Below are 16,570 nucleotides of genomic sequence, written 5' to 3'. Positions count from 1 at the left end.
CACACTAATAACACACCTTCGATGAATTAAAGCCCATATAATACAAATTCCGTAATCTTAAAAAATCATGATCCATCAAATAAACCTCAAATCACTTGAATCCTCGAAACTTTCTCCTTGCCTTCCCCTTTTTTCCTTTTGCAGCTGGAGTAGTCCCGTTCATTTCACTTGGGCCGTCTTGAACACCAGCTAAAGCTTTGACATCCTCATCATCCATTTCGCTGAGGTCATCGCTTGTGTGAGAGCCATTCGTATTTTCGACTGGAACTTCTTGCAAGACACTAGTTCCTTCAGGCTGGAAATCCTTGACATACCAAGGAATGCCCCCATTATTGAGCACGTCTGCGCCATCCGTATTGTTTTCACCATTCGAAACTGGTGGTGTTGGTGGGGTAGGCTGACTGTCTTCTGGAGTAGAAGAATAGCCATTGGTATCAGGTGGCGTAATGCCATCACCATTTGTAGTGTGCGTTCCAATACCATTGTTAAGAAGTTGTGGATCAATCAAGTGGTCCGTGTCGGAAATGGTAGCAGACGCAACATGAATGACATCCTCGACATCATGCTCCGCATCAGCATCGGCATCGGCATCTGGCATATTTGTATCCATGAATTCAGCATTTGCAACAGGAATTTGCCCGCGTTCTGCCACCCCGGTATCTAGAGTCTCGGGAGCAATCTCTTGTGATTGTGCAACGTCGACCATGTGTTCGTCTTGCGATGGCTCTGGCGCTTCAACATCCGCAAAGGCATCAGATGAGCTGTTCGAACCTTCAGCAGGAAGTAGACAGTTTTCTAGTAAGACACTCAGCACTTTTAGCTGATCCTCAGGCCTAGTCTTGACAACATCACACTCGGCTCGAATTGCAGCCTCTAACATAGGCTGAACAGCCTTAATAATGCGTCTTCCGATTTTGCGGCGATTTTGCACATTTAAATTTACCGATTTGGAGAATGTCTTTTCGATATCCGCAGCCATATGCTCTTTCTGTTCACCTTGCGGGGTATCTTCCATAATAGCAGCAGTGATGGTGGAACTGAAGTCTTTCGCAAATGCCCCCGTAGTAGTATAAAAGCGTTGATTGAGCTTGTCGCTGAGTCGACTGAGACCACCGGTAAATGCCTTTTTGCTATCGATTCTGCGGTTTATTAGCTTTTGTCGCCCCCATAATAGGGCGAAACCTTACTGTAAAGCCCTTTCAATGACCGGAGGCAGTAAATGCGCCACAGGGAAGTATATTGTATCGACAGCATCTTTTTCGACCCTTGCAGCTTCTAACTTCTTCAATTCGCGCTCTTTGATTTCTCCAGCAAGTTCACGAAGTTTTCCCATATCTTTGAGTAGAAGTTGAGCAAAATCGATACGGCGTGCAAGTCTTTCCCTTCCTACGTGACCCATACCGGAGAAGTTGCGCCGGGTGATTTCCATGGAAGAGAAACTTTCCATTTGGAGTTGCAATCGCTTTAAAAGAGCTGCACCTCTTCGGGCCTCCCTCTTGAGGGTCCAGTACTTACAACAATCTGCAGTCCACTCCCTACGTCTGCGAAGATTATAACGTTGCAATGACATTTCAACAGAGTTGAAAATAACTTTTGGAATGATCGGAGCACCCGAAGGAAGTTTCCAAATACCTTTGATTGGTTCTTCGGACTGGATATCTTGATTGTATTGCAGCAATGATCCCCGGGCACCATTTAAGTCAATGGCTTCTGGATGTCTTCCTGCTTTACGATGAGCTATAGCCAACATACCAGCAGCTTCGTTGGAATCGGCCCACACACGGCCACGCATAGTCTTCTTGTAGAATCTCCGAGCTTCAGCAGTAGCGGCGACAGTGTCGTTCTCCCGAGCATGATCTTGAGGCGAGTGTTTATCACAAAAGGCTTTCAGAACAGCGTGTCCATCTAGAACAGCCAAGGTCCCATGGTTATTCTTCATCTTCAAAAACAGACGAGCTCTGCGAGCACAAGTAACGTGGAAAGCTGTGAAGCAGGCTTTGTTGCCACATTGCACACATGCTCCCATACTTTGATTACAGATGTAGCAGTTTAATTTCCACCTGCTTTTCGGGACCTTCTCAACTTCCATAACTGGTTCCATGAATGTAGTGTTACCAAGAGAAACCTCAGGAATCCACATGGCACAGAGTAAATGCGACCATTTTGAAGCATTGGTTTGCTTGAAAGCTCCATCAGTGTTGGGACAGAAAATACATGTCTAAAGACGAATTAGCATTAAGAGTGGAGATATAATGTCGAGTATGACTTACAGGAGTCGAGCGTCCAATCAACTGACACTTTCTGCACATCCATTGACCTTCGGGGATGAAAGGTACTCCGTAGCATTCTTGATGCACAGCCAAGTCGCAACCATCGCAGAAAACAATGGCGTTGGTGTTTTCACAATCTCCGTCATCGCAGATAGCACATTTACTATCTTGTTCTTCTCCAACCTGAGCTTCACCATTAACGGCAGCAGCGGAGCTGGACCTTGGCCGATGGGTTTGAGGTGGTTTTGGATTTGGCTTTGGTATAGTTCGCTCTAGATTATGCCAGTCTTTCTCTATCTTAGTTAGAGTAACTTCGAAAATGTGTCGAGGAACCTCATCAACGCCTTCCGCCTTTCGCTTCTCATTATATTGCTGCAGCCATTTATCATCTGCCTCATCCATGTCATACTCAACACGACCAAGAGTGCTTCCAATTCCATCCAGATCCTCGTTGAAGTTAATATCGGAAGCTTTTATGAATTCTTGCTCAGGTCGAATGAATTCGTCACTTTCCTGATATCCTACATTTGCCATGGATTTATCAACATATTGATCGAATTCTGGGGTATCGAACTTTTTAAGAGTATGCGTTAGACGGAACGAGGGTTGTGGAAGAGTCAATTTTTCCTTCGCGGTGGTATTCATGACATTTATACCCTTTGGTGTCTTTGGCGTCTTCGGAGAATTAAGGCCGATGGATATTCCAAGGTTCGCAGCAGCTCTGGCGGCGTAGAATGCCTCAGGATTCTTGGGAGGACGGCCAGGTCTTCTCTTGCCCCCTCCTGGTGTACCTGGAATGGTATATGGTACTAGAACTCCATTTGTACTAGGAGTAGGTATTGCAGGATTTGGAGTTGTGCTTGTGCCATTGTCACCATTATCAGCACTCTGTCCAGACTTACCATTCGCCGATCCTTCCACTAATTGTGATGCGCCGGCAGGTGTTACAGGTCTCGAGTTTGATATTCCCTCCACTGCTTCTTGACTGAAACACATCATTTCTTGATTTATGTCTAGATCGGGATGAAATTCTTCCCAACTTCGTTCCTCTCGAGGTTTGTATCCATCATTTTGCGCGACAGCTGCAGCAGCCTGCGACGATGATCCGAATCTACCTGGGGCAGCCATGGGGGGTTGTTGTGCGCGAGGAAGTACCGTCCTTGTTTCTGTTGTCCGATATCTCTGCGAGGGTAAACTACAGGCTGGACTCCGTTCGCAGCGTTTTCGCGTCCTATACGACCGCCGAGGTCCAATATAATTATAACCCCCTGGTCCTGTACCGCCGACCTAAAAGTAGATCTTGGCCGTTCTCGTCCACGTATCTGCCTCCTCCACCGGGACCGCCTGGTACGTAACGACCCTTTTTGGGAGGTTCGGATGTTGGATTTTTGATAATTGGGTTTTCAAATCGACGATTTGAGGCTGACGCGGATTTGGGACGTGTAGATCTTGTACCTGAGCCACTTGCAGCTCTTCTGGGGGTTCAGGTATTGGCGTCGGGCCATGTTGATATTTAATTCACTCCGACGTATTTATGCGACAAGAATGTAAAAATGTGGACAAAGGTGAGTTTGTGCCACGTAGTGCGGGCAGTTAAAGCTGATGATGAAGACTAGTGTTAGGTTCCGTGAGGGGCGAGGCGCTATGGATTCAGAAGCAATAAAGACACAATTATGCGCGTCTTTCTCTTGATAAATGAATTGAGTGATGCTCTAAGAGTGAATTTACACGAAATAATGTGGAAGATATGAAGGTTATCATGATCTAACTATGTTTGATGTAGCCAACATCTTCAGTATGGTAGTCGCAATGCTGTTGCCCCTTCCGATTAGGTTTAGCTGACATCAAGGATCAAGTCCCATTTTGAGTTTAGCATCGGAAAAAAGTATCAGGATGTTCCGATGGATTAGTAATCTACAGATGCTACACATTATCACCGTCCGTGCATGTTTCCCTGCATCAGCACCAGCATCCACCCGCTCCAGCTCCAATCATTGCACAATGAGATTGTGAGCATTGTTCGATTGTTCGATTGATTGATTGATTGATTGTACGGATTTGGAGTGTATACCATGAAATGTCTATACAAACATTGGATGAAGTGCGGGTGCCTTCTCCAATAACTTCATTGCTATACTTTGATGTTCAGTCCTACTAAAAGTTAAGTTCCCAACTTCAACGACTCTACATGAGGCATACATTTATACACAATTTGGGTATGACACCCATTCCTGCCACTGGGTATTCACATCTATATTCTATATGCAAAGCTAGTGCTTTCTATTGTCTCTACATGCATCAAGCTTTTGGGGTAACAGTCTGTAATTCAATATCCTACGAGCTTCAATATTCCATACTTCCTTTAATCTTTCATACTTCCTCCAATCTCTCTCTTCACATGCCACCGATATCTCAAAGGATAGTTTGTTGTTGTAAACAACGTTTCTTCGTACACTTCAACAAGTGGACCTTGACGACACTCAGTTGTCTGTTTAGCAAACGTCCCCAGTTTTTACGAACAAAGTCGTTGCTTCCATTTATTTCACACCAAAAGTTTGGTCTTGGGGTGCCTCGTAGTAGTTGGCAAATCCACCGCCCAAAAAGTAAATCCGGCATCAACCGCATCTATCAAGATAGAAAGCGAGAAAATTATTAGACATGTGGAAGATTTTACTTCGAGAAAGCTCCAATCGCATTCTGTACAGCTTTGATATGTTTTGGATAGTAATTACGATGTGCAGACGGGGTTCAATTTTTCAACCTCCTCAACACAAGATAAATAGTAGATTGTTGAATGCAGAGAAATTCAAGTCATTCTCCTTGAATTTCAGGGGATTTTTGGGCACGAAAGAGCTAAGTCCAAACGAAAGCAATATCAAATCGGAGATCGTTATATACAACTCTATCTTTCTACTATTGCTCTTCGCAATTCATTGCACGGAGATCATTTCGAGTATTGATGCAGTAAAATAGATCATATACTTCTACAATAGTGAGAAGTAAAGGTTCAAATAACGGAAATTTGTCGTCTTTGTACTAAAGTTCTGGAGTGGATGATATGTGAGTCGTGAACCTGGCACTCTTGCTGCATGAGCCTGAATCTAGGTTAAGCCTCGCCGACGTTCCACAAATGCAATATTAACTTCGGTATTGCATCGAAAGAATAACATAACACTCATGTATAGCTATGCTTCACCTACTTTTCGCTGTTCATCAAACTTGTTACATCGATTGATTGGTCAACCCCGCAATGGTATTTCAATCAGCCTATTTGACATCTCCACAATCTGTCCGAGTGCGGGGAAAGGCGATGATCCTTCACCCCACAACCTTCAATAGCTCGCATAATGACAAGAATCCTTTGTCACTAAACCCTATCGCTGTATAGATGAACCCATGATAGGCCATTCCCATGGATATTTCGCATTTAGCCATTAGTTTATCCAGAGCTCGTTCTGCAGCTTCATGATACGTACTGCATAGGAGTTCAGAGCTCCAGGATATGTGTTTAGAGCCAGTAAAAAAAAATATAAAGAGGGTCAATTTCCGGTCATCATCTTGCTTATTCCAATTTCTTGCCTTTAAACTTCGCTATTGTGAAAGTTCATATAATAAGATATTATTCACTATGGCAGTTGGGGCTCCCGCTCACGGCATTCACGATGTGGCTCTGCAACGTCGACAAAAGCTTATAGGGGCCAGTGGCCAGCGGCTTTAGTTAAAAACTTTCGAGTCTTCAGCATTGCCTTGTTCGCTTGCATTGGAGGATTGTTATATGTATGTGGCTTCATATAAACCCCGTAGATAGAAAAATTGATTACGAAATTAACTCACGTTGTGTGAAAAATAGGGTTACAATCAAGGCGTTTTTTCTGGTGTGCTCACTATGAACTCATTTATGTCTCGCATGGGAAATTATGATAGCACAGATCCAGCAGATCAAGCAGAAAAGGATGGTTAACTAGTATATTGGAATTGGGCGCGTGGCTTGGAGCACTCCTAAGCGGATTTATGCAGAGGCATTGAGCAGAAAGTACGGGATTCTAATTGCTACCCGGTATGCTCCTTTTTTCCAAGTCCCTATACGCAAAGAGTTTCAAATGCCTAGGAAGAGATCGCATCGGGTTGAAAAGGTTATTGACATTCTATGCTCAAATATAGCTGTATTTATCATCGGCGTCATAGTCCAAGCGACTGCTATCTCCGTTGGCCACTCCGCCATCTTGGGCGGTCGTTTCATAACTGGAATGGGCGTGGGAAGTCTCAGTATGATCGTCCCCATGTACAATGCCGAAGTCGCTCCGCCTGAAGTACGTGGATCTCTCATTGCTCTCCAACAACTTGCCATCTGTGCCGGTATCATGATATCCTTCTGGATCGACTACGGCACAAACTATATAGGGGGAACTGGTGCGACGCAATCCGATGCAGCATGGCTTGTACCAATTTGTCTGCAGCTCTTCCCGGCTGTGATTCTTTTTGTCGGCATCTTGTTCATGCCTTTCTCGCCTAGATGGCTAGTGCATCACGGAAGAGAAGCGGAGGCTAGGAAAGTGCTAGCACAACTGAGAAACTTACCCCAAGACCATGAGTTGGTAGAAATAGAGTTTTTGGAAATCAAGATCCAGAGTTTGTTTGAAAAGAGATCGATCGCAGAATTATGGCCTGGTCTCCAAGAATTAACTTGGATGAATACCGCGAAATTACAGTTTGTGGCAATTGGGAGTTTGTTCAAAACAAAACCTATGTTTAAGAGAGTGATAGTAGCGACCGTTACTATGTTCTTTCAACAGTGGACAGGTATTAACGTATGTGCAGTTCTCTCCTCCTATCAAGCCATAATATGTCAACATCTCATTAGCTTTCCACTAAAACCCACTCCCTCTAGGCAATTCTCTACTACGCCCCTACAATTTTCGCATCCCTGGGTCTCTCCAGTAACACTGTCTCCCTTCTCGCCACCGGCGTTGTCGGCATTGTAATGTTCATCGCAACCATTCCATCTGTCCTCTACATCGACAAGTTAGGTCGCAAGCCCATTCTTACAATCGGTGCAATCGGCATGGCCACGTGCCACATAATCATCGCTGTCATCGTAGCCAAAAACAGAGATTCATGGGAGGAACATAAAGCCGCGGGCTGGGCTGCTGTGGCTATGGTTTGGTTTGTCTTTCCCCACGCTCTTTTCCCCTCGCATACTTCTTCTTCAGAGTCTAACATGCAAAAGGCTCTTCGTAATCCACTTCGGCTATTCCTGGGGTCCCTGCGCCTGGATTCTCGTAGCAGAAATCTGGCCCCTCTCCAATCGTCCCTACGGCATCGCACTGGGTGCCTCCTCAAACTGGATGAATAATTTCATCGTCGGCCAAGTAACGCCTGATATGTTAAGTGGTATTTCCTATGGTACCTATATAATATTTGGGTTGTTAACCTATCTCGGAGCGGTATTCATATGGTGGGGTGTACCGGAGACGAAGAGATTAGGCTGTGAGTGTTTTCCAGTATTCATGGGGAATGAGAGGTGGCGGGTGTTGTGTTGCTTCTCATTATTTTTGTGTTGTCTCACGCAACTTCAAAAGTTCCTGAATCATGCATGTATGACGGATTATAAGCTAATTAATCAAACAGTGGAGGAGATGGACCTAGTGTTCGGTAGCGAAGGTGTAGGCCGTGGTGATCTCGAAAGAATGGAAGCTGTACGTCACGAGGTAGGGTTAGACAGGATTCTTGGGGAGATTAACACCAATGGTGATGTATCGCCAATAAAGGACATTAAGAGTGATCAGGCTGAGAAGATTCATGAGATGTAGACGAAGTGGATGAACATTGATGCATCAGATTCGCTGGTACTTTTTATAAGGATTAGGAAGTGTAACAGTCTTGGTATAATGGAAGATATAATATAGGATCTAGGGTTGTATTCATTCGCTTGTATTAGGAGGTTCATTATCTATATGTACGCGTAAACACCTAACTCCCAACTGCCAGTTTGTGGTATATCCCTCTCGCTACGCCTAGACACGTCCACCCCCGTTCCATTTCGTAAAGCAAAATCTCACAACAATGACCGCAAAAATTAAAAACAGAACAAAAACGAGTGAACGGAAAAATAAGTCCCCGAGTTCAAAATGAATGAGCCAAAATCAATATCAGTCATGGCCCTATGTACGATCAAGCCGATGGGTCATCTGCCTTTCTTGCCTTCACGACATCCTTTGCACCTCCGTCTATTCCCGAACTACCTCCTTGGTCGTTGAGTAATGGAATCTTATCCAAACTAGTACTTCTTGGGTGATCTGGTCTCTTTGTCTCGCCATTAGTACTTAACATTTCTCCGCCCTCGGATCTGGGTGTCATCAAAGGAGATGTCATTAATTCGGGAGTATTATGCCATTTCTGAACTTCTCGCTTCATCTCCTCAAGCTCGTTTTGAAAACGTTTGCCAAAGACTTCGATATAATAATTTGCGCCGTTATAAACAGACCAGCAGAATACAGCCATGATGAATGATGCAGACGCATATCGGTACCAGAACCATAGAGGGCATGGTAACATGGTGAGCAAGGCATAAGAGTATTGAATAAGCATAAATGCAGGCTCTTGCATAGATTCAGGAAGAGCGAGAACCGCTTTGCCAATCCAGACTTTGGAGTATGATTTTAGCAGCCAGGTGAACGATGTCGGGCGACCTGCAGCAATCTTCTCACGGCGGCGGACAGTGATGAGAAAATGGTAAGAAAGTTGCCATGTTGCATATGGGATAGATGACCACAATGCCATGGATAGCAGGCCGTAATGATTTTTTGACCCTACCGGAGATGTACGTATATCGTAGATGGCACTGAAACGTGATTGTTGGACGGATGGGTCGATGAGATGGACAAGACAATGAAGTGTTACGCAGGGCATTATGTGAATAAAGAGAGACGTAACCTTGTCGAAACTGTGAAATACCATAGAATTCCTCCACATGGCAATCGCTACTGCATTGTTGCCCATGGCCAGACAGTAAGTGCTGATGAATAGTCGTTTTGACTGTGGAAAGATCCAAATGGAGAGAAAACAGAGGAAGTTTGTAAAGTAACAGAGATCCGCGAGAAAATAGTGATATCCCCGTTTGTGGTAGGCATAAAACCGGATGGGCATGAAGTATAGTAATTGGGCAGTGTACCACCAGTGGAACAACTCAGGATATCCTCCGATCAAGTAGCCACTAATGAGAACATTCAAGACTCCACAGATGAAGGAGACCTTTTCTCGAATTGTCACTGATTTCGTATCATTCCAATGTGTCCCAAGTTTGTCAACACTATCACGCATCCTCTTTTTATATCTGTCCAGCTGCTCATCGGCAGTTGGAACACGCTTTCGCCATTCTTCAACAACCCGGGTCTTTGCATAACTGGATCTTGTCTTTAACTTGTCTCGCTGCTTTCGAACCTTTTGGGATTGCGCGGACAGGTTTCTCTGTATCCTTTCGAGTTGTTGAGGCAAATCAAAGTTCTCTAGTAAGTCGAAGACAGTGATCTTATCCAAAGGAGGCCAAGGTTCCCAATCTTCTTGATATGTGCTACTTCCAGAGGCAGAGGGGCGCCTTGAAAGATGAGGACTTCCATTTTCGGAGGTTGTGTATGCGGGTGTAATGCCATCCTCCGGGGGAGAGTTTCCAGCTGATGAATCCCCGCTAGTAAGATGTTGTTCAGAAGATAACGAAGTTGACTCGAGTGCAGGCTCCGACTTAGAAGCTGGTATGGGTATAGGTTCAGTCATTTCTGCTATCGAACGTGAACGGGCGTGAATCGGATCGTAAAAACAAATGCGCCTAAACGCAGAAGCACCTCTTAAAGCTATGTCAGCCATGTGTCCAGAAATCTTGTGCTATGCACCCGAATATTACAGATAAAAAGCAACAACTAGGACAACTTACAGAAAAGTATGCTGCTGCGGATGAAGAGTCTTAATATGCGTTTAAGAATGCCCAAGTAGTATTGACTACTGTTGATTTGACTACTGTTGATCGAAGCACATGAACAAAGTTCGAAAAGGTGATAGGTTATCAAAGAAGAGTAGGATGCTTTAGGTGCCTCTCGACTCGAAACTAGTCCCGAAAATAGATAGGTTTTGTTCTGGACCAGTTCTTTCGTGAGTAATGTTGAAGGAAGTGAGATCGTGCTTGCTTTGAGAGATGTGGTTGGATGTTGATGTCGAGATGGAAACAGACCACCTAGTTTGTTGGTATCGAGAAAAAGAGTGAACTTCTGCTTGATCACAAGAGATTCTTTATTGTAGATGTTAGCTAGATTTCGAAGAGATGAAATAGGGAGATGATGATATCTTCCAAAAAAAAAAAAGTTGTTACTTTTTATTTGATATAATCGTTGTCTCCAATAGAAAGCAGATAAGTTTTACTAGCTGGGAGTACAGTCGTGTACAAGCTTGGAATTGCTACCAATCAATCAATAAAGTTGATCTGGGGAATACATTTCGTCCATTGCTACTTTAAGACATAAGAACCCTGATTATCTAAGGAAATACGGTTGTCCATTATGACATATGGTAATAGAGGCTTTACAGAGTAGATCTACGTTGACCGTTATCACCTGGTGGACTTTCAAATACACCTTGACTTTATGTCATGTGACCCATAATTCGCGTTCCGCGACTTTTTGTGATGCTCAATAGAGCTGCTGGGAAAGTTGAGGTTAAAGTAATCGTAAACCTACCCTCTCCTCGCACCAAACTTTACCTCCATCGTATCGTTCCAGAAGCATTACCACTTGGTACGGATGCCATGTTAATGCGCCACTCTTAATTATCTCCATTTATTCCTGACTGGATCTTACCCTCGTAGTTACTCTTCTTTCTTAACGCGTGCACCCCGCTGCGATCAACGCGTATAAGTCAAGATGGGAAAACTCATACGCCTCGAGCTTTTTAGTAAGATAGTCGCGCTGTTAATGCTATTGCTTAAGCTGATCATATGTAGATTTCAAGTCGTATAAGGGGCACCATGTACTCTTGTTTGGAGACTCGTATTTTACCTCCATAATCGGTCCAAACGGCTCTGGAAAATCGAATTCGTAGGTGGTTTGTAAAACATCATCAGCAGACGCTAATTGAATAACAGCATGGACGCGATCTCTTTTGTTCTAGGCATCAAATCGTCTCATTTACGATCTGCACAATTGCGAGATCTCGTATACCGCGGAAGAGTATTGAAAACGTCAAAAATCAACGACGATGGATCCGCGGTTGACCCAACTGCCAATGGACTCGCAAATGGGGATGGGGAAGGTTCGGATGAGGAATCACAATCCCAAAAACCAGCGCGCAACGATCCCAAGAGTGCGTGGGTTATGGCTGTTTACGAAGATGATCAAGGCGAGGAACAGAAATGGAAGCGTTCAATCACAAACCAAGGTGCCAGTGAATATCGCATCAACGATCGCGTCGTCACCGCACAAGCATACAATGACGCCCTTGAATCAGAAAACATATTGATTAAAGCTCGAAACTTTTTGGTGTTTCAAGGCGATGTTGAAGCTATTGCGTCGCAATCACCGAAGGATCTGACCCGACTCATCGAACAAATATCTGGCAGTCTGGAATACAAAGCTGAATATGAAAGATTGCAAGAGGAGGCAGAGAAGGCAGCAGACGAGCAAAATTATAGCCTCCATCGCAGACGTGGCATCAATTCCGAGATCAAGCAGTATCAAGAGCAAAAGAAAGAGGCTGAGGCCTTCCAGAACAAGGCAGTGGAAAAGGATGAAGCCATCATTGAGCACATCTTATGGAAGTTGTACCATTTTCAAAGAGTGATGGACGAGTCGAGCGCTAGCATTCAAGAACACCAGGAAAACCTGAAGGAGTACCGCCGTGGCGTGGAAAAGTATCAGAATAACTTGGATGCGGCTAGAGCAGAACAAGCCAAGGTTAACAAAGATGCTAGCCGGATAGAGCGAAATATTAAGCGGAAGGAGAAGGAGCTCGAGGAGAAGGAAGTTGAGTTGGTACCATTTGATGAAAAAATCAAGACTGTCACATCTCAAATCGAAATGTTGAGAAGAAAGTCGGTCCTCATAGCAAAAGAGCGGGACGACAAGTCCGGGAAAATTGCGAAACTTAAAAAGGACCTCGCGTTGGTTGAAAAGGCACAGAAACAATTCGAGGTCCAGTGGCAGGAAGCTCTTAAAAATCAGGGAAAGCAATTAAGTGACGATGATTTCAAGGAGTACCAGAAGCTTAAGTCCGAAGTCGTCAAGAAGACATCCGAGGATCAAGCTAAGCTTGACAACCTGGTCCGCCAATTGAAAACCGACGAAGTAACCGCGAACAGTTTGAAAGGTAAAATGGAGGCTGCGCAGGCTTCGGTAGAAAAGCTCCAAAGTGAGTTGGACACCAGCATGAGACGCAGAGACAACCTCAAGGAGTCGATTGCCGAGACAACTAGGGACAGAAACGCCAAGAGAGAGGAGCATAACTCTCTCAGGTCAGAACGCGTTCGACACAACCAATTGAAGACTGACCTCGAAGAAAAACTTCAAGAAATTCTCAAACAAATCAAAGAGGGTGAATACGGGCGAAGAGAGGGCGAGAAGGAGAGAAGAGTCAAAGAAACAATAACCGAAATGAAGCGAATATTCCCTGGCGTTAAAGGACGGATCGGCGACCTTTGCAAGCCTAAGCAGAAGAAATTCGAAGAAGCTGTAAGTACAGCTCTTGGTCGAGACTTCGACTCCATTGTTGTCGATACGGAGAAGACTGGTACCGAGTGTGTGCAATGGTTGAAAGATCGCAAAAAGTCCCCTATGACTTTTATCCCTTTGGACAATATCAAGGTCAACGCAACAAACTCTTCGTTGAAAGGACTGGCCAAGGCCCGCCTGACTATTGATACAATTGATTTTGACTCGTCTGTCGAAAGAGCTATGTCTTATGCATGTGGAAGCTCGATTGTCTGCGATGATATTGCAACAGCCAAAGACATATGTTATCGGAAAAAGCTTCAAGTCAAAGCTGTAACTCTGGATGGTGTCATGATCGCTAAAGCTGGTAATATTACTGGTGGACGTGTTCCCGAAGGACGTGGTAACAAACGAGCTTTCGGTGATGCTGAGATGGATAAGCTCAGGGCTCTTGAGGAAAAATATACTCGCGAGATCAGGGCACTAGATGCTAACAAAAAGAGAACAGGCGAGGAGGAGCAATTGACGAACGCCATCAACAACCTACACCAGAAGGTTACCTATGAGCAGAATGAATTGGTCGAATTTGAGAAGAACATTGCCAGTGAACAAAAGAAGCTAAATTATGAACAACGCCAATTAGAAGATGTAGAGCCCAAGTACGAAGAAAAAAGTGCAGAACTTGAAAAGTCTCGGCGAAAGGTGGAAGAGTTTCAACGGGCTATCGCGAAAGTTGCGGACAAGATCTTCTCCAATTTCTGCAAGAGAACTGAATACTCAAATATTAGAGATTATGAAGCACAGCAAGGTAGTCTCGAGCAAGAGGCTTTGGAGAAGAAGAATGAGTTTGAGAAACAAAAACAAACGTTGAAAAGCCAGGTGGCTTGGGAAGACAATCACCTATTGGAAATTAAGACCCGCCTAGCTAGCCTTGAGAACAACATTGAGAAGTTTGAATCCGACATTGAGGAATACGAGGCAGGAAAAGAAAAACTTTCGCAGGCGATGGATGAAGATCGAGCAGCCGTGACTGAGTTGGAGGATGCCCTTCAGAAACACAAAGAAAAACTCGCGGCAAAAACTGACAAAGTCAATGTCGCAAGGCACGACCTACAAAAAGCGAGCAAGGGAATTGATGAGCGTACAAAATCCATCACGACTCTTGAGACAGTAGCTCAGCGAACCAGCGCGAACCGATATGCTTTGTTACGGCGCTGCAAGATGGAACAAATAGCTGTGCCATTGGCAGCGGGCTCGAAGTCTTTAGATAGTCTTCCTGCGAACGAGAGCTTGCAACAAGAGGACCCCGACGCCATGGATGTTGATGAAGGCGATCAGCCCCCCGAGGAAATTATCAACAATTACGGCATAGATGTGGATTTCGATGGGCTTTCAGATGACTTGAAAAATGTAAGTAGTCTGCAATATGTCAAGTTTTCTTCACTAACACGAAATAGCCCGATGACGAAGATGTTGAGGAGCAACTGCAAGAAAAGATTTCTACCCTCAACTCAGAACTTGAGAAACTCAACCCTAACATGCGAGCTATTGAGCGACTGGATGTTGTCGAGACACGTCTTAGAGATACTGACAAGGATTTCAACGCCGCTCGTGATGCTGCAAAAGCTACTCGTGATGCATTCAATGAAATCAAGGAGAAACGATATGATCGCTTCAATAAAGCTTTCGCACATATATCCGATCAGATCACTCATGTGTACAAAGATCTTACACGCTCAGCCACTTTCCCTCTCGGCGGTCAGGCATATCTTGATATTGAAGATAGCGACGCCCCGTATCTCTCTGGTATCAAATATCACGCCATGCCACCACTTAAACGTTTTCGTGACATGGAGCATCTATCCGGTGGTGAGAAAACTATGGCAGCCTTGGCTTTACTGTTCGCAGTCCATAGTTACCAACCCTCACCATTTTTCGTATTGGATGAAGTCGATGCTGCTCTTGACAATGCGAACGTAGAAAAGATCAGAAATTACATCAAGGAGCATGCAGGACCTGGCATGCAATTCATCGTCATTAGTTTGAAGACTGGACTATTCCAAGGAAGTGAGAGTTTGGTCGGCGTTTTCAGAGATCAGGAAGTTAATAGCTCGAAAACTTTGACGCTTGATGTAAGTTTTGTCTTTGTTCATCAGAAGTCTACATTTACTAATATCTCAAATAGTTACGCAAATACGCATGAAAGTAATAATAGGGTTGCTTTTGTATATCACATGATGGAACTTGGTGCTGGTACGCTTTCAGTTTGAAGACCCCTATGAGAATCGGGTGGATGGCTTGACTCGATAGCTTATGAATACCAGTCGTAGGTGGCGTGGGATATAGGAGTTTGTAAGAATATGTTTGTCCACTTCGGTTGAATTGAATAATTTGCTTTTTGTTGATAGGTGGCTATCTATATTCAGAAGCATGGTAGAATAAGTCAATGTCAATTTCAGAGGCAGTCTTGTAGTCATAAAACCAAAGATTTCTCTTGCTGTGTTTCAATAGTAGCTTCATAACTGCAAATGTTCCTGTCACAATCAACCATTCTCCACAGCTCTTTGGACATGATAACTCCCCATCATGTAGAACTACCCCAAACCACCATCCAGTGGATTCTGCGAGTGTGCCTTCAACAACCAACATGTATGTCAAACCATCCTCTACCTATATACAACTGCTTGCATGCCAATTCTGGGAGTTAGATTCATCCGCTCACCAGCTTTCGAGCTTCATATTCATCTATTGCAATCTCTCGGCAAGGCTGGCACCATACCAAATTGTAGCAAGGAAAGATACCAAATTCACCAATGAGGATGCGCCATGCATCTTCCCGAATGCCTTGTTTAACCTCTGCATTTCTCTTGAATGTGGCGCTGCATCATAGGATTTCTTTCCGTCTTTCGTTTCTGTAAATATAACTGTTAGTCTTTTCCATCATATGCATCCAACCCCTTCATCCTATCTCTCACTCAACCCAATAACCTACCCTGGTGTTTCCTCTCCTTCATAATCCTCGTAGTAGCCGGTCCAATAACCACCAAATTCGCCAATCCCGTCACGAACATCGTAGCCAATGGCACCATAACGCTCCATCTATTAACCTCGGCCAGGGTCCCTGAGATACCTGATGCAGTCCCCAAGTGCGTGCGCGAGCCTGGATAAGTAATTGCTAGCACGGCTGGAAGCGCAGTTTGAATACCGAAGTAGATTGGGAAGAGGTTTTGTTGGAGGACGGAAAACTGAGGACGTGGAAGAGATTTGTAGGCCACGATTCCATTGACGAAAGATTGAAAGAACTGGGTTCCGAGAAGGGTTCCATAACTTGAGGAAAAGAGTTGTTAGCTGGGTAAAAGAAGGAGGGGGAAAACATACGTTATGATGTGGTATGGACCGGGAGTTTTAAGGATTGAAAGTTCTGGCATTTTGAATGTTTAATTGTAGAAATCTTTGACAAATCTCTACTGTCGTATTTGAGAATGTTTTAATGGAGGGGACAAGTCAATGAATGTTGAGTTAAGTGGCAATTCAAATTGCCGCGAAGTGGATGGATTATCTGATAAGTGTTTACACGATGACGGCTTCATTCACGAATGCATGATGCCATCA

General features: G+C 44.3%; 5 protein-coding genes across 5 annotated transcripts; 2 read left to right on the top strand and 3 right to left on the bottom strand.

The window, feature by feature from the left end:
- Nucleotides 1-91: 91 nt before the first annotated feature.
- EAF02_006804 (uncharacterized protein) lies at nt 92-3,398 on the bottom strand (the record flags this gene model as incomplete). Its single annotated transcript, XM_038902852.1, has 3 exons — nt 92-1,139; nt 1,188-2,218; nt 2,271-3,398. 3 exons carry the CDS (start codon nt 3,396-3,398, stop codon nt 92-94), a joined length of 3,207 nt encoding a protein of 1,068 aa, XP_038757173.1.
- A 2,500-nt stretch (nt 3,399-5,898) lies between these two features.
- Nucleotides 5,899-8,161, top strand: EAF02_006803 (uncharacterized protein; the record flags this gene model as incomplete). Its single annotated transcript, XM_038902851.1, has 7 exons — nt 5,899-5,987; nt 6,011-6,047; nt 6,121-6,226; nt 6,288-7,078; nt 7,159-7,433; nt 7,498-7,757; nt 7,899-8,161. 7 exons carry the CDS (start codon nt 5,899-5,901, stop codon nt 8,078-8,080), a joined length of 1,740 nt encoding a protein of 579 aa, XP_038757172.1. The 3' UTR covers nt 8,081-8,161.
- A 280-nt stretch (nt 8,162-8,441) lies between these two features.
- On the bottom strand, nt 8,442-10,040 carry EAF02_006802 (uncharacterized protein; the record flags this gene model as incomplete). The annotated part of the gene is made up of 1 exon (XM_038902850.1): nt 8,442-10,040. One exon carries the CDS (start codon nt 10,038-10,040, stop codon nt 8,442-8,444), a length of 1,599 nt encoding a protein of 532 aa, XP_038757171.1.
- Nucleotides 10,041-11,176: 1,136 nt separating this feature from the next.
- On the top strand, nt 11,177-15,161 carry EAF02_006801 (uncharacterized protein; the record flags this gene model as incomplete). Its single annotated transcript, XM_038902849.1, has 5 exons — nt 11,177-11,207; nt 11,257-11,350; nt 11,398-14,368; nt 14,416-15,090; nt 15,144-15,161. The coding sequence occupies 5 exons, from the start codon at nt 11,177-11,179 to the stop codon at nt 15,159-15,161; spliced, it is 3,789 nt and encodes a 1,262-aa protein (XP_038757170.1).
- Nucleotides 15,162-15,703: 542 nt separating this feature from the next.
- Nucleotides 15,704-16,386, bottom strand: EAF02_006800 (uncharacterized protein; the record flags this gene model as incomplete). Its single annotated transcript, XM_038902848.1, has 3 exons — nt 15,704-15,870; nt 15,951-16,285; nt 16,337-16,386. The coding sequence occupies 3 exons, from the start codon at nt 16,384-16,386 to the stop codon at nt 15,704-15,706; spliced, it is 552 nt and encodes a 183-aa protein (XP_038757169.1).
- Nucleotides 16,387-16,570: the final 184 nt, after the last annotated feature.

The sequence above is a fragment of the Botrytis sinoallii genome, assembly GCF_014898435.1.
Source record: "Botrytis sinoallii strain Bc 23 chromosome Unknown BSIN_011, whole genome shotgun sequence".
NCBI classification, from domain to species: domain Eukaryota; kingdom Fungi; phylum Ascomycota; class Leotiomycetes; order Helotiales; family Sclerotiniaceae; genus Botrytis; species Botrytis sinoallii.
This window is presented reverse-complemented; position numbering and strand designations above follow the sequence as displayed.